The sequence below is a fragment of the Anomaloglossus baeobatrachus genome, chromosome 1, assembly GCF_048569485.1.
Source record: "Anomaloglossus baeobatrachus isolate aAnoBae1 chromosome 1, aAnoBae1.hap1, whole genome shotgun sequence".
Lineage (NCBI taxonomy): Eukaryota > Metazoa > Chordata > Amphibia > Anura > Aromobatidae > Anomaloglossus > Anomaloglossus baeobatrachus.
The window spans coordinates 695,269,636-695,295,259 of NC_134353.1; the positions used below are offsets into that span (position 1 = coordinate 695,269,636).

General features: G+C 50.8%; 1 protein-coding gene across 1 annotated transcript in view; it reads right to left on the reverse strand.

Annotated features, from left to right (window-relative positions):
- COQ5 (coenzyme Q5, methyltransferase) overlaps nt 1-25,624 on the reverse strand; it is a 55,037-nt gene that overhangs the window by 23,303 nt on the left and 6,110 nt on the right. Inside the window, exons 2-4 of the mRNA XM_075320567.1 lie at nt 9,629-9,778; nt 8,403-8,627; nt 7,710-7,816 (exon numbers count right to left, since the gene is read on the reverse strand). Coding sequence (XP_075176682.1) covers nt 7,710-7,816; nt 8,403-8,627; nt 9,629-9,778 — 482 coding nt within the window. The remainder of the gene's footprint in view (nt 1-7,709; nt 7,817-8,402; nt 8,628-9,628; nt 9,779-25,624) is intronic.

Genomic DNA, 25,624 nt, shown 5'->3' on the forward strand with positions numbered 1-25,624 from the left:
GGTGACTCCAAGCGGAGTCTCCCTTTTTCCCAAAAATTGGGCCACACACACACCCACAACTTCAGTGGCAGCACTTGTGCCCCAGTTGTACACTTCACAGCTAGATTTGCATCAAGCACATTCAAAAATACGCCATACTTAACCGTCACCAGGATGACACCGGGGTAGGTAGCAAAGTCTTTCCTGATCCCAGCGCTGTGCATCTTGGATCATTTTTAAAAACACAGCAAGGGTTACTCCAAGAAAAGTCTCCCTTTTTTCCAAAAATTGGGCCACACAGACACCCCATCAGTGGCAGCACTTGTGCCCTAGTTGTACACTTCACAGCTAGATTTGCATCAAGCACATTCCAAATCCACAAGCATTTACTCTCCCCAGGATGACACCGGGGTAGTAAATTCCTTGTGGTTCCATGACTTGTTCATTTTGATGAACGTTAGTCTGTCCACATTGTCACTGGACAGACGCGTGTGCTTATCTGTCAGCACACACCCAGCAGCACTGAAGACACGTTCAGAGACAACGCTGGCAGCTGGACACGACAAAATCTGTAAGGCGTAAGTGGAGAGCTCTCGCCATTTTTCAAGATTTGAAGCCCAAAATGAGCAAGGCTCCATTTCCAAAGTCATGGCATCGATGTTCATTTGGAGATACTCCTGTATCATCCTCTCCAGCCGTTGACTATGTGTCAGACTTGTTGTCTCTGGTGGCCTTGCAAAGGAGGGTCTAAAAAAAGTATGAAAAGATTCAATAAAATTGCTGTTACCAGCACCAGATACGGTCCTACTGGTACGGGTAGACTGTTGAAGATGACGAGACCGTCCCATGTTTGTCAAGTTACAACTGGGAGATTCACTCCCTGCACCTGCACGGTTGTTTGGTGGAAAAGCCGAGCTAAGATCGAGTAACAGCTTCTGCTGATACTCCTGCATACGTGCGTCCCTTTCTATGGCTGGAATTATGTCACAAAATTTGGACTTTTACCGGGGATCTAATAGTGTGGCAAGCCAGTAGTCATCATCACTTCTAATTTTGACAATACGAGGGTCATGTTGGAGGTAGTGCAGCAAGAAGGCGCTCATGTGTCTTGCGCAGCCATGCGGACCAAGTCCACGCTGTGTTTGTGGCATAGAGGTGCTAACCGTTCTTTCTTCCTCTGACATCTACCCCCAACCTCTTTCAACTGAAATTTGACCAAGGTCTCCCTCATCCGCTGAGTCTTCCATGTCCATGGACAGTTCATCCTCCATTTCTTCATGTTCTCCTGCACCTTCCTCAACATTTCGCCTGCTACCATGCGCACTTGTTGATCCCTGTCCCCCATGGTCCCATGCCTGCCGCGTTGGTGATGATGAACGTCTGGACCTTGGTGATGTTGTTGTGTCTTGCGCATATGAATCCTCCTGTAGTTCCTCCCCTTCCTGTTGTCCCACCCCCTGACTCCGAATAGTGTTTGGCGTGTGCTCCAGCATGTAAATGACTGGAATTGTCATGCTGAGAATGGCATTGTCAGCGCTAAACATATTCGTCGCCATGTCGAAACTGTGCAGAAGGGTGCATAGGTCCTTGATCTGAGACCACTCCATCAGGGTGATCTACCCCACCTCTGCATCTCGTTGGCCCAGGCTATACGTCATGACGTATTGCACCAGGGCTCGGCGGTGCTGCCACAGTCGCTGTAACATGTGGAGAGTCGAATTCCAGCGTGTCGCCACATCGCATTTCAGGTGATGAACCGGCAGGCCGAAAGACTTCTGGAGCGATGCAAGTCGCTCAGCAGCGGTGGTTGAACGGCGGAAGTGAGCAGACAGTTTTCGTGCCCTGTTCAGAAGGCCATCTAGGCCGGGATAGTGTGTTAAAAATTGCTGGACAACAAGGTTCAACACGTGAGCCATACAAGGCACGTGTGTCACCTTGCCCACGCGAAGGAGCACCCAGGTTTGCAGCATTGTCGCACACGGCCTTACCAGGCTGCAGATTGAGTGGAGACAACCATTTATTAAACTCAGTCTCCAGAGCTGCCCACAACTCAGCCGCTGTGTAACTCCTATTTCCAAGACATGTCAAGCTAAAGACCGCCTGATGCCGTTGCGCTCTGCTGCCAGCATAGTAATGAGGGGTGCGTGATTCCTTCTGCGCAGTGAGAACGCTGGTGGCCTGACCAGGCAGGCTTGGGGCGGAGGTGGAGGACCCAGATGAGGTGGAGGAGGCAGAAGCAGTGGCGGAACTTGGACAGACAGAGGATTGACACACAAGTCGTGGGGACGGCAAGACTTGTGCAGCAGACCCTTCACCATCTATCACCATAGTTACCCAGTGCCCAGTCAGCGACATGTAACGTCCCTGTCCATGCTTACTGGTCCAAGTATCGGTGGTGAAATGCACCCGTTGACACACAGAGTTTCTCAAGGAAGCGGTGATGTTGTGTGCGACATGCTGGTGTAGCGCGGGCACACCTTTCTTAGAGAAGTAGTGGCGACTGGGCATCTGGTACTGGGGCACAGCGACAGACATAAGGTCTCTAAAATCCTGTGTGTCCACCAGGCGGAAAGGCAGCATTTCGGTAGCCAAGAGCTTATAGAGGGATAAAGTCAACCTCTTAGCTTTGTCATGGGTCGCAGGAAATGGCCTTTTATTTGTCCACATCTGAGGGACAGAGATCTGGCTGCTGTGTGTAGATGGTGTTGAGTAAGGTGTCCCTGGAAAAATGCAGGTTTGTGAGGAAAGTAAAGGCGTAGACATGATGTTGCCTTCATCCAACGTTGGTGCTATCGATGTCTGAGAGAGCTGTACACACGCACTTGTTTCCCCTTCCAAACCAACTGACGACCTACCAAGCAAACTGCCTGTTGCGGTTACAGTGGTGGAAGTCGTGCGTGGAAAACCAGGTGTGACAGCTGTCCCCACAGTCCTAGAAGATGAAGAGCGCGCGGATGCACTGGAAGGGGCAGGCGGTGGATGGTTCGCTCCGCTAGGCCGCATTGCAGCACGGTGAGCTTCCCACTTGGAGATATGATATTTATTCATGTGACGATTCATGGAAGAAGTTGTCAAACTGCTGAGGTTTTGCCCTCTACTAACAGAATCACGACAAATTTTACAGATCACATAATTTGGGCGATCTTTTGCTTTGTCAAAAAAGGACCAGGCTAGGCAAGGCTTAGAGGGCATGCGACCTGCTGATCCACCCCGACTAGTGCTCAGAGGCACAGTGGTGGCTGAGGATGCAGTTGTAGACGTGCTACCAGTACTCCGACTCTGTCCAGGAAGGCGCAAGGTAACTTCGTCATCAGTTGCATCCTCCTCCACCGTCTCTGTTGACCTCCTCGAGGGCCTGACTGTGGGTTGACAGTAGGTGGGATCTAGAACTTCCTCATCAATTGTTGTGTTTGCACTCCCCTCACCCTCAGACCGAGCCTCTTCTTGCCCTGACCGAATATTTAAGTTGTCATCCCAATCTGGTATCTGCGTCTCGTTGTCATCAGTATGTTCCTCATTGTCTATTACAACAGGTGTTTCAGTTTGTGAATAAGGGTCAACATTATGCTCAGAAACTTGGTCATCACGGCCTGAATCGGAGTCACAAAGGTTGTGGGCATCACTGCAGACCATTTCCTGGTCTGTACTCACTGTAGCATGGGAGTAGACCTCTGATTCCCAGGCTATAGTGTGACTGAACAGCTCTGCAGACTCAGCCATCTCAGTTCCACCATACTGTGCAGGGCGGATGGAGACTTCAGAGCTGGGAGAAAGCAAGTGTGATTGGGATGACAACTCACTCAGAGGACTGGTGTTTTTTGGATGCGGTAGTTGAGGTGGCTGAGAGGGCACTTGTTGGACCACTTAAGATCCATTCAAGCATTTTCCTTTTTTGGCCATCATCTACCTTTGTTCCAGTTGTTCGTGTCCGTAAAAAAGGGAGCACATCGGATTGTCCACGGTAAGTAGTAGACATCTTACTTTTGCTGGAAGATGGTCTATCTTCAGCAGATGTTAATGGAGCTTTGCCACCTTCCCCACGGACAAACCCTTTTTTTCCTTTTCCAACAAGCCTCTTCCCCTTTCCACCAGCATCTGTCATTTTGCCACTCATTTTGATTGCGACAAGATTGTGCACTTAAAATGTGGTAGTAAAAATTGAGAGGTGGTGTAGATTGCAGCGGTGGTCTATCTTTATTAACAGCAGAATAAACAACAATAACTATCCCTGACAATCAACTACGGCCCTTAAACTGGCAGCATAGTTTGCTAGTATAATGGCTTAGTAACAATGAGTTTGAGTGTGCAATACAGAGGTGCTGCACATAGATTTGCACCAGTGGGACACTAATGGAAGTCCAACAGCCACTTTTAGGATGCCACTAAGTTTACTCAGTGTTTGCTAGTATAATGGCTTAGTAACAATGAGTTTGAGTGTGCAATGCAGTTGTGCTGCAAATAGCTTTGCACCAGTGGGACACTAATGGAAGTCCAACAGCCACTTTTAGGATGCCACTAAGTTTACTCAGTGTTTGCTAGTATAATGGCTTAGTAACAATGAGTTTGAGTGTGCAATGCAGTGGTGCTGCAAATAGCTTTGCACCAGTGGGACACTAATGGAAGTCCAACAGCCACTTTTAGGATGCCACTAAGTTTACTCAGTGTTTGCTAGTATAATGGCTTAGTAACAATGAGTTTGAGTGTGCAAAAGGCAGGAGGGTACAGTGGCAGGGTTGTGGGTCTGGGTAGAAGAAAGGAAGCCTCCCTTTCTATCCCTCCTAATGGGGAAATGCAGCGAGGAAATCCCTGACCTTAGCTACACAGACGCTGTCATCTTGTGTAGCTGCTTTCACGGACCTGACTGTCACCTATGGCTCTGACCCTGCCGGTATTAGCCCTTACAACGACTAATAGAAACTTCTATCCCTATTCTGTATAGCGCTGTGTATAGAGCGTACACAGCAGTATCGGAGACAGGAGTTACGCCAGTGATGACTGACACCAAGACGCAGAAGGCAGATAATGGCGTGCTGGAGGAAAATGTCCATTTTTATAATGCATGGACATGTGACATGGACATCCTATCACACATGCCGTTGCTTCTCTGGCTAAAAGTCCACTTAGCTGTGTGTGTGTCTGGGATTGGCTGACATGCTGGCCTGCCCCACTACACGCGCGCGCTTAGGGAAGGAAGACAAGGAAAAAAAAAAAAATGGCGATCGCCATTATCCAAACAGCAGTGATCTGAATGCGCTGTTCCCGCACACTATACGCTGAAATTTCATAATAGTGTGAGTCACAGAGTGACTTACACTATTACAGCGGAAAGCCAGCTAGTAATTAGCTTGTCTTTTTGCTGCTAGAACCGTTCTCGAACGTATCTAGAACTATCGAGCTTTAGCAAAAAGCTCGAGTTCTAGTTCGATCTAGAACAGCCCCCAAAATCACTCGAGCCGCGAACTGGAGAACCGCGCTCAACTCTAGCCATAGCCTATGGGTGCCATGTGTAAATGTCGTGTAGAGGGGCAGGCACAGTTTCACGCACACTTTGGCAACTTAGCCATGTATATGCTGCAGTCAGTAAATGACAGTGGCATTTTTATGGTTAAACAGCAGCAGTTGGTTCACGTTGCTGTTACAGGCAGATGCTGGCTGTGTAACGTAGCCATCATCTGCATCATATGGACTTAGTTTTGTGCCCTCACTTCATCCATGTAAACCAATTTTTTTACATGATATGGTCGCGAAGGGGTTAAAAGTAAAAACTATGACATAGGGTTTGCGATAGAAGCAAATAAATAATCCGTGTGTCATGCACCACCCCCTCATTAAGTCTCAGTTAAGCCCCGGGATGTCCCTGTAAAACAGCCTCACAAATAAACCTGCTGTAGTGTAATAAAGGAAGAAGCATTAGTAGCAGTGATGTGTCATGGTATTGTATTATAGCTTACATTATGTGCATATAAGTATGCATTGTTTGTATTTGTGCACAATTTATAAAAATCCATCAAGAACATGTTATTGAAGGAATAAGAATGATAGCATTTACTAAATCTGATGTTATTTTTTTTTTGAGCTAGATGTCAGTGATATTTCTTGTATGCAAAAAAAAAAAAAAGGACGGATTTTCACCAATGTTCCAGAGCAGATTTTCATCAGTCCTTGGTCAGACAAAAGCTTCATCAATTGTGTTCATTTTGTGTTCTAGAAGATCGCCCAGTAACACCTTCCCAACGAGGCCAATTTCCGTTTTTCCTCCGCTACATTCCAGAGCCATAACTATTTTATTTATGTGTTCACATAGACATATGAGGCCTTGTTTTTTTTTTGTTTGTTTTTTTTTTTTTTTGCGGGACAAGTTGTAATTATGAATGACACCATTAATTTTGCCACATAGTGTACTGGAAAATATTCCAAATGGGAAGAAATTGTGAACTGTTTTTAGTGTATATCTTGTAGCAAAAATGACTTGCAGTAAGATTCTCCTCATCAGTGCGATTACGATGACACCAAACATGTCCATCTGTTTTTATTATTTTAGTGTTGAAAAAAAATTCTATATTTTCCCCCCAAAAATTTGGTGGGTTGTGTAACCATTTTCCAAGACCCGTTACGCTTTCATTTTTTGGATGATGAAGATGTGTGATGGCTTATTTTTTGCGGGGCGAGATGAAGTTTTTATTGATTGATTTTAGTGATATTGCAGAGTCCCAAAAAACACGTAATTTTAGTGTTCTGAATTTGTTTTTCTTTCTTTACAGTGTTTAACGACCGGGTTAATAATTTTTATATTTTGATAGATCAGACTTTTCAGAACCCTGAGATACCACATATGTGTATTCTGAAAAAATATTTATTTTTAATGGAGGCAAAAGATCGTTGATTTAAAATTTTATGGGTTTTTTTTTTTTAAAAATCATTTTTAAAAAACTTTTTTTTTCTCTTACACTTGACGCTCCAATCTTATGTTCGCCCCAGCATTACTGTACATAGTTAAAATCACAGTGTCCATTGAAGCCCGTCCACAGGCAGGGTTTCAGAGAAGCGCTGCTATGACAAGCACGGAGATCTTCAGCAGACCCCCTTCTGTCATAGTAATTTATTGGCGACCCGCGGTCACGTCACGGGCGCCATTTTAAGCAACCATTGGCGCGCCCATGACATTCATATTGCATCAAATCATGGGTGCAGGTCCTGGATGAAATACACAGACATTACCTGCAGAGTATGAGGCGGGCTCACCTCGTGAGTTCACTCCATACACCTGCTTCCGATTTGCACCGTAGTTGTACAGCAGATGTCGTGAAAGGGTTAAAGAAATACTGAATCTGTTAATGATGTAGAGCTTTATAAAAAAAAATAATTCTGAAAGAAAACCTGTTTATATCAAATCAGAGCCATACCGAGGTGTAGTAAGCTCACAGCTCTCTGCTGCATTATGGCTTTGTGCAACTTGGGCATTGTACAAAACCATTGTTCCAATGAGCAGTAAAGCTGTAACCAAAGCACGGCTCGTCATTAAAGGGTTAAACAAACATGAAAACACGGATGGCTAACTGCTTTTTTTTTTATTACAGACCTATATACTTGCATTGGCGAATTTGATTTGTGACTTGGATCAAAATTGGACATGTCTCCATGTTTGGTGCCTGAAAACCTGACAATGAATGCCCTACACAGATTTTAGAGTAAGTTCCTGTAAGAGTTATTCGTTAATTTTTACTACTTACTTTGTCTATATGGGTTACATTTCGAATTCCAAAAGCAATTGTGTAGACATCAAACTTTTCATCAGCAAAGGGCAATTCCTCAGCATCGCCAGCCACCCAAGAAAGCCCTTAGTAAGAGACAATATTACATTTTCAGCTAAATACATTTCCATAAGTGAGATATGATCGTTCCCATATTTGCTCAAAAAGGCCATATATGATTTGAACGTTAAAGCTCATGCAGATGTCTGTGCAAAATGGTCCAAAATCAGACGGTAACGCATGAACTGGCTGCGGCTGTCCCGACCCGAGCATCAAAGATTCATAGGAATATGTGAAGCTGTCATGCTCCGATCAGCAGACCCGTGGCCAGTCCGGACATTACGGTCCAAGATTAGATCAATTAGCATGGGTGTCTCCATGAGCTCTAAGAGTTTGTTCACATCTTGCTGATGTTTCCATCTACAATACAGCTGGGAGTATTATCCTTCACTAACCCTCATTCAACAGAATACGTTTTATAGGGCAATGCATACCAGCCTAGCGTATGCCAAAAGACTCTTCTGACTACATGCTTAGTGTAGATGCAGGGAGGCTTCCTATACACTGGCCAAATGTCAGCAAAAATAAGAAGGAATAAAAGCCATATTGTCACTGGTCAGCTTAAAGATGCACTGACAGAACAAACAAATGGTGAAAAGCAATTTGTAATACCTTCAGAATAACCAAGTCGCAGTGACTTCTCCTTCCCAACCTTCAGCATCTCCTTGTTTATATCGCAGATCACAGCCTTAGAGCCCATCAATGAGCCCTCCTGATGGTGGCTATAGGATTTTGAGATGTCTGACCAGGACAGATTTCGCTCATTATCTAGTTTATTACGGTTTATTTTGTCCCTCTGTGCCTGGATAAAATTAATGAAGCGAAATGCAACATCTCCTGTAAAAAAATAAATAAAAAAATGGCAGCTTAAAAGCACACAACTACTACCTTAAAAGCACACAACTACTACCGTGTTTTTACAAAAATAAGACACACTCATACTTTTTTTGCCCCGAAAAAAAGTACTAGGCTTTATTTTCGGGGTAGGTCTTATTCTTGGAGAAACATGGTTGGGGCCTTGGCGGGGTAAGTTTACCCCCTTAAAAAAGCAGACCCACCTTCCCAGGAGACTCATACTTACCAGACCCTGGATATCTGTGTGGCTCCCAGGTCCTCCTGTGATCTTCAACAGGCATTCCCAGCAGGTAAGTCTCATGCTGCACCCCCTGCTTCTAGCCAACACGCTCGCTCACACACACACACACACACACACAATCCGGCAATACCAATTGCTTCCTGCCAGCAAGGAAAGATGACAAGCAGTGGAGTGGCATCTGCGTCTCAGGATTCTCTGCCGGCCAGAAATCTGTATCGCTAGATGTGGTGAGTGTGTATGTGCTATCTGATGTGTGTGGGTGCGCAATCTGATGTGTGTGGGTGCGCAATCTGATGTGTGTGGGTGCGCAATCTGATGTGTGTGCGTGCGCAATCTGATGTGTGTGGGTGCGCAATCTGATGTGTGTGGGTGCGCAATCTGATGTGTGTGGGTGTGCAATCTGATGTGTGTGGGTGTGCAATCTGATGTGTGTGGGTGTGCAATCCACTGCAGGTCCTCCCGCTCGGTGTCTGGTGAGTATGATTGCGGGATGTCTGCTTTCTATAATGAAGTGTCCTGCAGTATTCTTTAACTTTTTTTAGCTGCATGGACACTTCATTATTGAGCTTATTGGGCTTATTTTTGGGGTAGGCCTTATTTTTTGCAAAAACACGGTACTATAGCTTGCAGCACCGACTTCTATACTGCTTCTTATACTAGTCTTGAACTATTATCCCTTTCTTGCAAAACTAAAAGGTACACATTAAGAAAAGTTGATTATACCACAACATAAAGCCATTACCTGTTCCTCCTGCTACATCCAGTAACTGAGTGCCAGGAGTAGGGTTCATATGACGTACCAGACAGTCCTTCCACATCCGATGAATTCCCAGGCTCATTGAGTCATTCATGATATCATAGTTTTTAGCGACACTTTCAAATACATGATACACTGAAAAATATATAAACATTAAAATGAAATCAGATCATCTGTAGTAATACTTGTGAATAAATATACCAATAATTTATATTGTATCACATAAAACCTTCATGGAGGAGAGATAAGTCACCAAACCTAGTGCAAAGGAAAGAGAACAGTGCCTAAGGCCTCATTCAGATGTCCTACGTTCTGTTATTAATGGATAGAACACGTACATATCATAGCCTAGAGCAGGGGTCTCAATCTCAGGTGGGTATATGGGTCGCACATAGAAAAAAAATATATACGGTATATATTTGGGGCTCCACATTCTTTCCAGGACAAAAGTGACATTTTTAGTAATACCATGTTTTTTTCTATACACATTTGGATCAATTTTTTTTTTTAACATTTTTCACTCATTTTTTTTAAATGGCATTCACCGTATGGGTTATGGAACAGTTTTACAGCTTGAATCATTACAGATGTAACGATAACAAACATGCATTTTTTTTGTTTATTTTAGTGGATATATAAAAAAACATTTTTAATGGTAAAAAAAAATGTAATGCTTTGTTTTGAATTATTTTTTTTAACATTTTATCCCATTCTTGTAAGTAACATTGTTTTACAATTAGCGCCATATAGTAATTTTGGCCAACATCTTGTTATAACTTTCCCATGGGGTCCTCGTCTTGTAGTAATGTCCCCCATCCTGGTCCCCTTCTTGTAGTAATGTCCCCATCCTATACTAATGTCCTCCTCATCCTGAAGCAATGTCTCCATCCTGGTCCCTATCCTGTAGTAATGTCCTCATCCTGGTCCCCAACCTGTAGCAATGTTCCCACCATGGTCTTCATCCTGTAGTAATGTCCCCATCCTGTAGTAATGTGAGCTTTCCTGGTTCCCATCCTCTAGTAATGTGCCCATCCTTGTCCCCATCCTGTCGTAATGTGCCGATCCTTGTCCCCCATCCTGTCGTAATGTGCCTATCCTTGTCCCCCATCCTGTCGTAATGTGCCTATCCTTGTCCCCCATCCTGTCGTAATGTGCCCATCTTTGTCCCCCATCCTGTCGTAATGTGCCCATCCTTGTCCCCCATCCTGTCGTAATGTGCCCATCCTTGTCCCCCATCCTGTCGTAATGTGCCCATCCTTGTCCCCCATCCTGTCGTAATGTGCCCATCCTTGTCCCCCATCCTGTCGTAATGTGCCCATCCTTGTCCCCCATCCTGTCGTAATGTGCCCATCCTTGTCCCCCATCCTGTCGTAATGTGCCCATCCTTGTCCCCCATCCTGTCGTAATGTGCCCATCCTTGTCCCCCATCCTGTCGTAATGTGCCTATCCTTGTCCCCCATCCTGTCGTAATGTGCCTATCCTTGTCCCCCATCCTGTCGTAATGTGCCTATCCTTGTCCCCCATCCTGTCGTAATGTGCCCATCCTTGTCCCCCATCCTGTCGTAATGTGCCCATCCTTGTCCCCATCCTGTCGTAATGTGCTCATCCTTGTCACCTTGAAGTAATGTGCCCATCCATGTCTCCATGCTGTAGTAATGTGCCCATCCTGGTCCCCATCCTGTCGTAATGTGCCTATCCTTGTCCCCCATCCTGTCATAATGTGCCCATCCTTGTCTCCATCCTGTCGTAATGTGCCCATTCTTGTCCCCATCCTGTTGTAATGTGCCCTTTGTTGTCCCCTTGAAGTAATGTGCTCATCCTTGTCCCCATCCTGTAGTAACGTGACCATCCTTGTCCCCACCCTGTAGTAATGTGTCCAACCTGGTCTCCTTCTTGTAGTAATACCCCACCCTGGCCCCTTCTTTTAGTAATATGCCCATTCTTGTCCCTGTAGTAATGTGTCCATCCTTGTCACCATCTTGTAGTAATGGCCCCTTTCCTAGTCCCAGTCTTCTAGTAATGTCCTATCCTGTAGTAATTTCCCTTAATATGCCATTCTTCATATACGCATTGAAAACAAAAAAAAAAAAATCTTCTCACCTGCCCTCCGTTAACTTGTGTCCGGTTTTCTGCTTCTTTCTGTCCGCAAGTCCAGGGACCCCCTGACGATTGCGTTTAGTGCAGGGGGGCGCCTCCCTCAATGCTTTATTTCATTTGAATGAATTGTCGGCATTGCACAGAGAGGCTCTCTGTAGTTATACTTAAGGCAGCCGCCGGCCAAATCACAGGAAAGTAACTGCACTGGCAGCGATCATCAGGGGGTCCACAGGCCTGCGGGCCACAAGAAGAAGCCTCAGGGGCCACATGTGGCTCGCAGGCCGTGTGTTTGAGACCCCTGGTGTAGAATATGACTTTGTTTGCATTGAGAGAGGTTATTGTGACCCGAGTCACAGATGAGAATTGCACATTCGTGTTTAGGGGTCCCTGGATGGCATCCCTGTGCCATCTGTGATTTTCGTGTGCTTTCTATGTTTAACATTGCTATCAGTAGAAACTTTGCAAAACGTTTTTTTAATTTTTTAAGAAAAATTGCTGATGAAACAATAATCGTAAAACCTGACACACTAACAAAAGAGACACTGATGAAAATATGATCCAAAACACTAATGGGAATTGGTGCGATTTTACTTGAGGCTTTGAGAGATGGCTTGGCACGGCATTGTTACACACCATGGAACATGGGAATAAACTGAGTGTTATTTATAAGGCGGACAGTCCCCAGGGGCAAAGTAGGTGCTATCTGTGCACTAATGTGATTACAATACACCTCAGGCCTTTTTCAGTGTGTTCTAGCTCATGTGCGCACCCTGCAGTTTTGTTTCTTCAGCAAAAAACGCACCCTCTGACCGAAAAACGCATAAGAAAACGCATGCCCTTTTGCCGCATTTCCGGAGCATTTTTGGTCCAATGATGGATACATTTTTCCCATGCATTTTTCACAATATTTAATGCAACACAGGTCAGAAACGCAGAAAGGCTATGTGCGCACACTGCATCTTTGTGGTGACCACAAAGATGCACGTTTTTGGCCTAAAAAAACCCCGCAGTTTTTGTTGATGCGTTTTTTTAAAGGTGAAACAAAAAAAGGATGCTAGAATAGCTAGAAAAAAATAGAAAGAATAGATAAAACATATAGAACTGATAGAAAGAACATATAGAACAGATAATAAGAAAGAACAGAGAATTGATAGAAAGAAATAAGAGAATAGCTCGATAGAGGGATAGCTAGCTTGGCCCGCTGTTTTTTAAATTACTTTTTGGTAAAAAAATTACGTGGGGTTCCCCCCTTTTTTCATATCTAGCACAGGAACAGCAGCAGCTGTGGGCTGCAACCCTCAGCTGTCTGCTGTATCTTGGCTGGTTATGAAAAATCTAGGGGATCCCACGCTTTTTTTTAAATTGATTTATTTAAAAAAAAAAAAAAAAAAGACAAGGGGTCCCCCCCCATTTTTCTAAAACCAGTCAAGGTTCAGCAGACAACTGGGGGCTGATATTGTTAGGGTGGGCAGGGCCATGGTTATTTGGCCTTTTCCAGTCTAATAATAGCAGCCCACAGCCACCCCAGAAGTGGCGCATCCATTAGATGTGCCAATTCTGGCGCTGGACATAGCTTTTCCCGTTGCCCTGGTGCGGTGGCAATGGGGGTAATAAGGAGTTAATAGCAGCCCATAGCTGCCACTAAGTCCTACATTAGTGACGTCACCGCTGATCGCACGGCTTACTTCAGTCGCGGCCTGACCCTCACAGTAGGCAGTTATGTTCTATGGCGCTCGGTGTGATAGTCAGATGTAGCAGTGCTGTCAGCATCGTGGGACCTTGTTTGGATTACGTCGGACCCGGAGTGGTGATTTTGAGATTAATAAATTACCTGGGAACAGTCGGGTAAAGTGCTGGAACTGTCACATCTAATGAATGTGGCCATTCCGAGCAGCTGCTGGCTGATATTTTTAGGCTGGGGGCAGCTTAATAACCATATGCCTCCCCAGTCTGAGAATACCAGCCCCCAGATGTGGGGCTTTATCTTGGGTGGGTATCAAAATTGAGGAGACTGCATGCCGTTTTTTTTTTAAATATTTATTTTGCTGTATGATATAGACCCGCCCACCGGCGTCTGTATTTGGTTGTAGTCAGACAGCTGTCATTCAGCATTAGGGCGCATCTGACAGCAACCAATCACAGCCACCGGTGGGCGGGTGAAGCAGTGAATATGTATGAGCCTAATGAGTGGCCCAGGAAAAAGAATGAGAGGCTGCGGGAGCAGTGTCACAGCCGCGCCGGTGATCGGTGAGTATGAAGCGCTTTTTCTTACCCCTTTGCGCTGGATTCTGGTCCCCAAAGACTTTACATGGGGACCAGTATCTGGCCAGATAACAAAGATCAATCCCCCGCCGACTCTGAGTCACTGTGGAATTGATCTGCCAACCCTCCGAAACACTGGGACAAAACGCAAAAAGAATTGACATGCTGCTTTTTTTCTGCACCCAAAACCTGAAGGATAAAAGAAGCAATGTGCGCACAGCCTTACTTAATTCTCATAGACTTTGCTGGGGAAGGCAATGCATGCAGTTTTGGGCAACAAACTGCACCCAAAAACGTGCCAAAAATGAGGCAAAAAACGCAGAGTGCGCACAGGGCCTAAGTCATGTTTTTCTTCACAAATATAACAAGTACCTATTATACTCTACGGAGCAGTTCACATGCCAATGTAAAAACACCTAAATGGAGGCACATCCATTGCTGATCTGATGCATGGCTCAAAAACGCACATTCAAGTCTAGGGGCTGGTGAAATACTTGGATGGCACACAGATGCCATTCATGGTGCCCCCCAAGTGCTGTTGGTTTTTCAATATTTAAAGGAAACCACCCACCAGGATTTTGGAATATGAAGTGCAAGCAGAGCCTTACTGGCACTAGGATGCTGTATACAAGCATACCTTTTGTAGGAAGATTGGAGGCTTGATTGCTGAAATATCTGTAATAAAATTTGCAGAAATGCCCTGCACTTTGATTGAAGTGTGCAGCGGTCCGAGCCTTTGTGAGTCGGGTCCTTGCTGTAAAGTCCTCCTCCTGCGTCCTCTATGATGTGCCCCCTCTTCTTTATTTGAATATTGCGCCGGCATTGCTGTTGGCGCGGTGTGCACATCGACACAGTAATTGTTTTTTCGTTAAAATGGCACCAGAGCCCACGTATACCGCGATCTCCGGTGCCATTTTATTGAAGACACTGCGGTGAAGACTAAGAGGCATCGGTGCGTGTGCAGATTTTTGTTTTTACATCTGTGCATGCGCCCCTGCAGCTCATAGTCTTCACTGCAGTGTTTTCAATAAAAAGGTGGCAGATATTGCAGTTCACGCATGTGCGGACCCCAGCGCCATTTTAATGAAGACAGAATTACTGTGTCAATGCACCACCAACAGCAGCAATGGCAGCACAACACGATATTCAAATAAAGGGGGCACATCATAGAGGACGCTGGAAGTGGACCCGACCCAAAAACACCGACACACTTCAATCAAAGTGCAGGGCATTTCTGCAACAGTGATTAAAGATATTTCTGCGACCAGGAATCAGATCTTTCTATAAGGCCTCATTCACGCGTCCGTGCAAAACACACACGTTTTGCATAGTCTGAGGAGTAGGTGTGTATGAGTGTGCATCTGTTCAGCGTGTGCTGTCTGTGTGCTACCCGCATAGCACACTGACAGCATGAACTTCCATGCTTATCAGTCCATGGTGCTGCTGCTTCCGGTCCTCGGTGCAGTGAATATGCAATGAGCATAATGAGCGGGGGTCAGAAGCAAGTGACAGCAGCGGCAGAGACAGGTGAGTATAGAAAAGCATTTTATTTCACAGACACGTGGTTTTGTCCGGTACGTGTCACACTGATATCACTCGGAGCACATCAGTGTACAGTCTGTGCAGTCCGTGTGACACCTGTGCTACAGCACATGGACACACGTATGCTCCACACAGACACACCGACCATGGGAAAACACGCACGTGTGTGCAGCACCATTGATTTTAATAGGTCTACATGTGTCTCCAGTACCAGAGACACGGGTGTATGAAGGGGGCCTAACAGGTATGCCTACATTCAGCATCTTACCGGCAGTATGGCAATGCCTTTACTTCATATAGGAAAAATCCTGCTGGTTGGTTCCCTTTAATGGGTATATCTGGGACTTTAAAAAAATAGAATAAAAATATGCCCAAGCACTAACAACAAACTAGTTCCTACCTGCTTGTTGAGACTGTTCTTCGCTAACACAGAGCGGTCACAGACCACTACTGCTGACGATACAGTGGTTTCGTCATACTCGCACTGTATACCATCTGCCAACTGGATACTACCCCAACCCCTCACTGTATACCCTCTGCCCCCTGGATTTTACCTCATCCCCTCACTGTATACCCTCTGCCCCCTGGATACTACCCCAACCCTTCACTGTATACCCTCTGCCCCCTGGATTTTACCTCATCCCCTCACTGTATACCCTCTGCCCCCTGGAGTTTACCTCATCCCCTCACTGTATACCCTCTGCCCCCTGGATTTTACCTCATCCCCTCACTGTATAACCTCTGCCCCCTGGATTTTACCTCATCCCCTCACTGTATACCCTCTGCCCCCTGGATACTGCCCCAAACCCGCACTGCATACCCTCTGCCCCCTGGATACTGCCCCATACCCGCACTATATACCCTCTGCCCCCTGGATACTGCCCCATACCCGCACTATATACCCTCTGCCCCCTGGATACTGCATACCTCTGCCCCCTGGATACTGCCCCATACCCGCACTGTATACCCTCTGCCCCCTGGATACTCCCCATACCCGCACTGTATACCCTCTGCCACCTGCCTACTCCCCATACCCGCACTGTATACCCTCTGGCCCCTGGCTACTCCCCATACCCGCACTGTATACCCTCTGCCCCCTGGATACTCCCCATACCCGCACTGTATACCCTCTGCCTCCTGGCTACTCCCCATACCCGCACTGTATACCCTCTGGCCCCTGGCTACTCCCCATACCCGCACTGTATACCCTCTGCCCCCTGGCTACTCCCCATACCCGCACTGTATACCCTCTGGCCCCGGGCTACTCCCCATACCCGCACTGTATACCCTCTGCCCCCTGGATACTGCCCCATACCCGCACAGTATACCCTCTGGATACTCCCCATACCCGCACTGTATACCCTCTGCCCCCTGGATACTCCCCATACCCGCGCTGTATACCTTCTGCCTCCTGGCTACTCCCCATACCCGCACTGTATACCCTCTGCCCCCTGGATACTCCCCATACCCGCGCTGTATACCTTCTGCCTCCTGGATACTCCCCATACCCGCACTGTATACCCTCTGCCCCCTGGCTACTCCCCATACCCGCACTGTATACCCTCTGCCCCCTGGCTACTCCCCATACCTGCGCTGTATACCCTCTGCCCCCTGGCTACTCCCCATACCCGCACTGTATACCCTCTGCCCCCTGGCTACTCCCCATACCCGCACTGTATACCCTCTGGCCCCTGGCTACTCCCCATACCCGCACTGTATACCCTCTGCCCCCTGGATACTCCCCATACCCACGCTGTATACCCTCTGCCCCCTGGATACTCCCCATACCCGCGCTGTATACCCTCTGCCTCCTGGATACTGCCCCATACCCGCGCTGTATACCCTCTGCCTCCTGGCTATTCCCCATACCCGCACTATATACCCTCTGCCTCCTGGATACTCCCCATACCCGCACTGTATACCCTCTGCCCCCTGGCTACTCCCCATACCCGCACTATATACCCTCTGCCTCCTGGATACTCCCCATACCCGCACTGTATACCCTCTGGCCCCTGGCTACTCCCCATACCCGCACTATATACCCTCTGCCCCCTGGCTACTCCCCATACCCGCACAGTATACCCTCTGCCCCCTGGCTACTCCCCATACCCGCACTGTATACCCTCTGCCCCCTGGCTACTCCCCATACCCGCACTGTATACCCTCTGGCCCCTGGCTACTCCCCATACCCGCACTGTATACCCTCTGCCCCCTGGCTACTCCCCATACCCGCACTGTATACCCTCTGGCCCCGGGCTACTCCCCATACCCGCACTGTATACCCTCTGCCCCCTGGATACTGCCCCATACCCGCACAGTATACCCTCTGGATACTCCCCATACCCGCACTGTATACCCTCTGCCCCCTGGATACTCCCCATACCCGCGCTGTATACCTTCTGCCTCCTGGCTACTCCCCATACCCGCACTGTATACCCTCTGCCCCCTGGATACTCCCCATACCCGCGCTGTATACCTTCTGCCTCCTGGCTACTCCCCATACCCGCACTGTATACCCTCTGCCCCCTGGCTACTCCCCATACCCGCACTGTATACCCTCTGCCCCCTGGCTACTCCCCATACCTGCGCTGTATACCCTCTGCCCCCTGGCTACTCCCCATACCCGCACTGTATACCCTCTGCCCCCTGGCTACTCCCCATACCCGCACTGTATACCCTCTGGCCCCTGGCTACTCCCCATACCCGCACTGTATACCCTCTGCCCCCTGGATACTCCCCATACCCACGCTGTATACCCTCTGCCCCCTGGATACTCCCCATACCCGCGCTGTATACCCTCTGCCTCCTGGATACTGCCCCATACCCGCGCTGTATACCCTCTGCCTCCTGGCTACTCCCCATACCCGCACTATATACCCTCTGCCTCCTGGATACTCCCCATACCCGCACTGTATACCCTCTGCCCCCTGGCTACTCCCCATACCCGCACTATATACCCTCTGCCTCCTGGATACTCCCCATACCCGCACTGTATACCCTCTGGCCCCTGGCTACTCCCCATACCCGCACTATATACCCTCTGCCTCCTGGATACTCCCCATACCCGCACTGTATACCCTCTGCCCCCTGGCTACTCCCCATACCCGCACTGTATACCCTCTGCCCCCTGGCTACTCCCCATACCCGCACTGTATACCCTCTGCCCCCTGGCTACTCCCCATACCCGCACTGTATACCCTCTGCCCCCTGGCTACTCCCCATACCCGCACTGTATACCCTCTGCCCCCTGGCTACTCCCCATACCCGCACTGTATACCCTCTGCCCCCTGGCTACTCCCCATACCCGCACTGTATACCCTCTGCCCCCTGGATACTCCCCATACCCGCACTGTATACCCTCTGCCCCCTGGCTACTCCCCATATCCGCAGTGTATACCCTCTGCCTCCTGGCTACTCCCCATACCCGCACTGTATACCCTCTGCCCCCTGGCTACTCCCCATACCCGCACTGTATACCCTCTGCCCCCTGGCTACTCCCCATACCCGCACTGTATACCCTCTGCCCCCTGGCTACTCCCCATACCCGCACTGTATACCCTCTGCCCCCTGGATACTCCCCATACCCGCACTGTATACCCTCTGCCCCCTGGCTACTCCCCATACCCGCACTGTATACCCTCTGCCCCCTGGCTACTCCCCATACCCGCACTGTATACCCTCTGCCCCCTGGCTACTCCCCATACCCGCACTGTATACCCTCTGCCCCCTGGCTACTCCCCATATCCGCACTGTATACCCTCTGCCTCCTGGCTACTCCCCATACCCGCACTGTATACCCTCTGCCCCCTGGCTACTCCCCATACCCGCACTGTATACCCTCTGCCCCCTGGCTACTCCCCATACCCGCACTGTATACCCTCTGCCCCCTGGCTACTCCCCATACCCGCACTGTATACCCTCTGCCCCCTGGATACCCGCACTGTATACCCTCTGCCCCCTGGCTACTCCCCATATCCGCACTGTATACCCTCTGCCCCCTGGCTACTCCCCATACCCGAACTATATACCCTCTGCCTCCTGGATACTCCCCATACCCGCACTGTATACCCTCTGGCCCCTGGCTACTCCCCATACCCGCGCTGTATACCCTCTGCCCCCTGGATACTCCCCATACCCGCACTGTATACCCTCTGCCCCCTGGATACTCCCCATACCCGCACTGTATACCCTCTGCCCCCTGGCTACTCCCCATACCCGCACTATATACCCTCTGCCTCCTGGATACTCCCCATACCCGCACTGTATACGCTCTGCCCCCTGGATACTCCCCATACCCGCGCTGTATACCCTCTGCCCCCTGGATACTCCCCATACCCGCACTGTATACCCTCTGCCCCCTGGATACTCCCCATACCCGCACTGTATACCCTCCGCCCCCTGGCTACTCCCCATACCCGCGCTGTATACCCTCTGCCCCCTGGATACTCCCCATACCCGCACTGTATACCCTCTGCCCCCTGGCTACTCCCCATATCCGCACTGTATACCCTCTGCCCCCTGGATACTCCCCATACCCGCACTGTATACCCTCTGCCCCCTGGCTACTCCCCATACCCGCACTGTATACCCTCTGCCCCCTGGATACTCCCCATACCCGCACTGTATACCCTCTGCCCCCTGGATACTCCCCATACCCGCACTGTATACCCTCTGCCCCCTGGATACTCCCCATACCCGCACTGTATACCCTCTGCCCCCTGGCTACTCCCCATACCCGCACTGTATACCCTCTGCCCCCTGGATACTCCCCATACCCGCACTGTATACCCTCTGCCCCCTGGCTACTCCCCATACCCGCACTGTATACCCTCTGCCCCCTGGCTACTCCCCATACCCGCACTGTATACCCTCTGCCCCCTGGCTACTCCCCATATCCGCACTGTATTCCCTCTGCCCCCTGGCTACTCCCCATATCCGCACTGTATACCCTCTGCCCCCTGGCTACTCCCCATATCCGCACTGTATACCCTCTGCCCCCTGGCTACTCCCCATATCCGCACTGTATACCCTCTGCCCCCTGGCTACTCCCCATATCCGCACTGTATACCCTCTGCCCCTGGATATTCCCCATACCCGCACTGTATACCCTCTGCCCCCTGGCTACTCCCCATATCCGCACTGTATACCCTCTGCCCCTGGATATTCCCCATACCCGCACTGTATACCCTCTGCCCCCTGGCTACTCCCCATATCCGCACTGTATACCCTCTGCCCCCTGGCTACTCCCCATACCCGCACTATATACCCTCTGCCTCCTGGATACTCCCCATACCCGCACTGTATACCCTCTGCCCCCTGGCTACTCCCCATACCCGCACTATATACCCTCTGCCTCCTGGATACTCCCCATACCCGCACTGTATACCCTCTGGCCCCTGGCTACTCCCCATACCCGCACTATATACCCTCTGCCTCCTGGATACTCCCCATACCCGCACTGTATACCCTCTGCCCCCTGGCTACTCCCCATACCCGCACTGTATACCCTCTGCCCCCTGGCTACTCCCCATACCCGCACTGTATACCCTCTGCCCCCTGGCTACTCCCCATACCCGCACTGTATACCCTCTGCCCCCTGGCTACTCCCCATACCCGCACTGTATACCCTCTGCCCCCTGGATACTCCCCATACCCGCACTGTATACCCTCTGCCCCCTGGCTACTCCCCATATCCGCAGTGTATACCCTCTGCCTCCTGGCTACTCCCCATACCCGCACTGTATACCCTCTGCCCCCTGGATACTCCCCATACCCGCACTGTATACCCTCTGCCCCCTGGCTACTCCCCATACCCGCACTGTATACCCTCTGCCCCCTGGCTACTCCCCATACCCGCACTGTATACCCTCTGCCCCCTGGATACTCCCCATACCCGCACTGTATACCCTGTGCCCCCTGGCTACTCCCCATACCCGCACTGTATACCCTCTGCCCCCTGGCTACTCCCCATACCCGCACTGTATACCCTCTGCCCCCTGGCTACTCCCCATACCCGCACTGTATACCCTCTGCCCCCTGGCTACTCCCCATACCCGCACTGTATACCCTCTGCCCCCTGGCTACTCCCCATACCCGCACTGTATACCCTCTGCCCCCTGGCTACTCCCCATACCCGCACTGTATTCCCTCTGCCCCCTGGCTACTCCCCATATCCGCACTGTATACCCTCTGCCCCTGGATACTCCCCATACCCGCACTGTATACCCTCTGCCCCCTGGCTACTCCCCATACCCGCACTGTATACCCTCTGCCCCCTGGATACTCCCCATACCCGCACTGTATACCCTCTGCCCCCTGGCTACTCCCCATACCCGCACTGTATACCCTCTGCCTCCTGGCTACTCCCCATACCCGCACTGTATACCCTCTGCCCCCTGGATACTCCCCATACCCGCACTGTATACCCTCTGCCCCCTGGCTACTCCCCATACCCGCACTGTATACCCTCTGCCCCCTGGCTACTCCCCATACCCGCACTGTATACCCTCTGCCCCCTGGATACTCCCCATACCCGCACTGTATACCCTCTGCCCCCTGGCTACTCCCCATATCCGCACTGTATACCCTCTGCCCCCTGGCTACTCCCCATACCCGAACTATATACCCTCTGCCTCCTGGATACTCCCCATACCCGCACTGTATACCCTCTGGCCCCTGGCTACTCCCCATACCCGCGCTGTATACCCTCTGCCCCCTGGATACTCCCCATACCCGCACTGTATACCCTCTGCCCCCTGGCTACTCCCCATACCCGCACTATATACCCTCTGCCTCCTGGATACTCCCCATACCCGCACTGTATACGCTCTGCCCCCTGGATACTCCCCATACCCGCACTGTATACCCTCTGCCCCCTGGATACTCCCCATACCCGCACTGTATACCCTCTGCCCCCTGGATACTCCCCATACCCGCACTGTATACCCTCTGCCCCCTGGCTACTCCCCATACCCGCGCTGTATACCCTCTGCCCCTGGATACTCCCCATACCCGCACTGTATACCCTCTGCCCCCTGGATACTCCCCATACCCGCACTGTATACTCTCTGCCCCCTGGATACTCCCCATACCCGCACTGTATACCCTCTGCCCCCTGGCTACTCCCCATACCCGCACTGTATACCCTCTGCCCCCTGGCTACTCCCCATACCCGCACTGTATACCCTCTGCCCCCTGGATACTCCCCATATCCGCACTGTATACCCTCTGCCCCCTGGATACTCCCCATATCCGCGCTGTATACCCTCTGCCTCCTGGCTACTCCCCATACCCGCACTGTATACCCTCTGCCCCTGGATATTCCCCATACCCGCACTGTATACCCTCTGCCCCTGGATATTCCCCATACCCGCACTGTATACCCTCTGCCCCTGGATACTCCCCATACCCGCACTGTATACCCTCTGCCCCTGGATACTCCCCATACCCGCACTGTATACCCTCTGCCCCTGGATACTCCCCATACCCGCACTGTATACCCTCTGCCCCCTGGATACTCCCCATATCCGCACTGTATACCCTCTGCCCCCTGGATACTCCCCATACCCGCACTGTATACCCTCTGCCCCCTGGATACTCCCCATATCAGCGCTGTATACCCTCTGGCCCCTGGCTACTCCCCATATCCGCGCTGTATACCCTCTGCCCCTGGATACTCCCCATACCCGCACTGTATACCCTCTGCCCCCTGGCTACTCCCCATACCCGCACTGTATACCCTCTGCCCCCTGGCTACTCCCCATACCCGCACTGTATACCCTCTGCCCCCTGGCTACTCCCCATATCCGCACTGTATACCCTCTGCCCCCTGGATACTCCCCATACCCGCGCTGTATACCCTCTGCCCCCTGGATACTCCCCATACCCGCACTGTATACCCTCTGCCCCCTGGATACTCCCCATACCCGCACTGTATACCCTCTGCCCCCTGGATACTCCCCATACCCGCACTGTATACGCTATGCCCCCTGGATACTCCCCATACCCGCACTGTATACCCTCTGCCCCCTGGATACTCCCCATACCCGCACTGTATACCCTCTGCCCCCTGGCTACTCCCCATACCCGCGCTGTATACCCTCTGCCCCCTGGATACTCCCCATACCCGCACTGTATACCCTCTGCCCCCTGGATACTCCCCATACCCGCACTGTATACCCTCTGCCCCCTGGATACTCCCCATACCCGCACTGTATACCCTCTGCCCCCTGGCTACTCCCCATACCCGCACTGTATACCCTCTGCCCCCTGGCTACTCCCCATACCCGCACTGTATACCCTCTGCCCCCTGGATACTCCCCATATCCGCACTGTATACCCTCTGCCCCCTGGCTACTCCCCATACCCGCACTGTATACCCTCTGCCCCCTGGATACTCCCCATATCCGCACTGTATACCCTCTGCCCCCTGGATACTCCCCATACCCGCACTGTATACCCTCTGCCCCCTGGATACTCCCCATACCCGCACTGTATACCCTCTGCCCCCTGGCTACTCCCCATATCCGCACTGTATACCCTCTGCCCCCTGGCTACTCCCCATATCCGCACTGTATACCCTCTGCCCCTGGATATTCCCCATACCCGCACTGTATACCCTCTGCCCCTGGATACTCCCCATACCCGCACTGTATACCCTCTGCCCCCTGGATACTCCCCATATCCGCACTGTATACCCTCTGCCCCCTGGATACTCCCCATATCCACACTGTATACCCTCTGCCCCCTGGATACTCCCCATACCCGCACTGTATACCCTCTGCCCCCTGGCTACTCCCCATATCCGCACTGTATACCCTCTGCCCCCTGGATACTCCCCATACCCGCACTGTATACCCTCTGCCCCCTGGCTACTCCCCATATCCGCACTGTATACCCTCTGCCCCCTGGCTACTCCCCATATCCGCACTGTATACCCTCTGCCCCTGGATATTCCCCATACCCGCACTGTATACCCTCTGCCCCTGGATACTCCCCATACCCGCACTGTATACCCTCTGCCCCCTGGATACTCCCCATATCCGCACTGTATACCCTCTGCCCCCTGGATACTCCCCATATCCGCACTGTATACCCTCTGCCCCCTGGATACTCCCCATATCCGCGCTGTATACCCTCTACCTCCTGGCTACTCCCCATACCCGCACTGTATACCCTCTGCCCCTGGATATTCCCCATACCCGCACTGTATACCCTCTGCCCCTGGATACTCCCCATACCCGCACTGTATACCCTCTGCCCCTGGATACTCCCCATACCCGCACTGTATACCCTCTGCCCCTGGATACTCCCCATACCCGCACTGTATACCCTCTGCCCCCTGGATACTCCCCATATCCGCACTGTATACCCTCTGCCCCCTGGATACTCCCCATATCCGCGCTGTATACCCTCTGGCCCCTGGCTACTCCCCATACCCGCACAGTATACCCTCTGCCCCCTGGCTACTCCCCATATCCGCGCTGTATACCCTCTGCCCCTGGATACTCCCCATACCCGCACTGTATACCCTCTGCCCCCTGGCTACTCCCCATACCCGCACTGTATACCCTCTGCCCCCTGGCTACTCCCCATACCCGCACTGTATACCCTCTGCCCCCTGGCTACTCCCCATATCCGCACTGTATACCCTCTGCCCCCTGGATACTCCCCATACCCGCGCTGTATACCCTCTGCCCCCTGGATACTCCCCATACCCGCACTGTATACCCTCTGCCCCTGGATACTCCCCATACCCGCGCTGTATACCCTCTGCCCCCTGGATACTCCCCATACCCGCACTGTATACCCTCTGCCCCCTGGATACTCCCCATATCCGCACTGTATACCCTCTGCCCCCTGGCTACTCCCCATACCCGCACTGTATACCCTCTGCCCCCTGGATACTCCCCATATCCGCACTGTATACCCTCTGCCCCCTGGATACTCCCCATACCCGCACTGTATACCCTCTGCCCCCTGGATACTCCCCATACCCGCACTGTATACCCTCTGCCCCCTGGCTACTCCCCATATCCGCACTGTATACCCTCTGCCCCCTGGCTACTCCCCATATCCGCA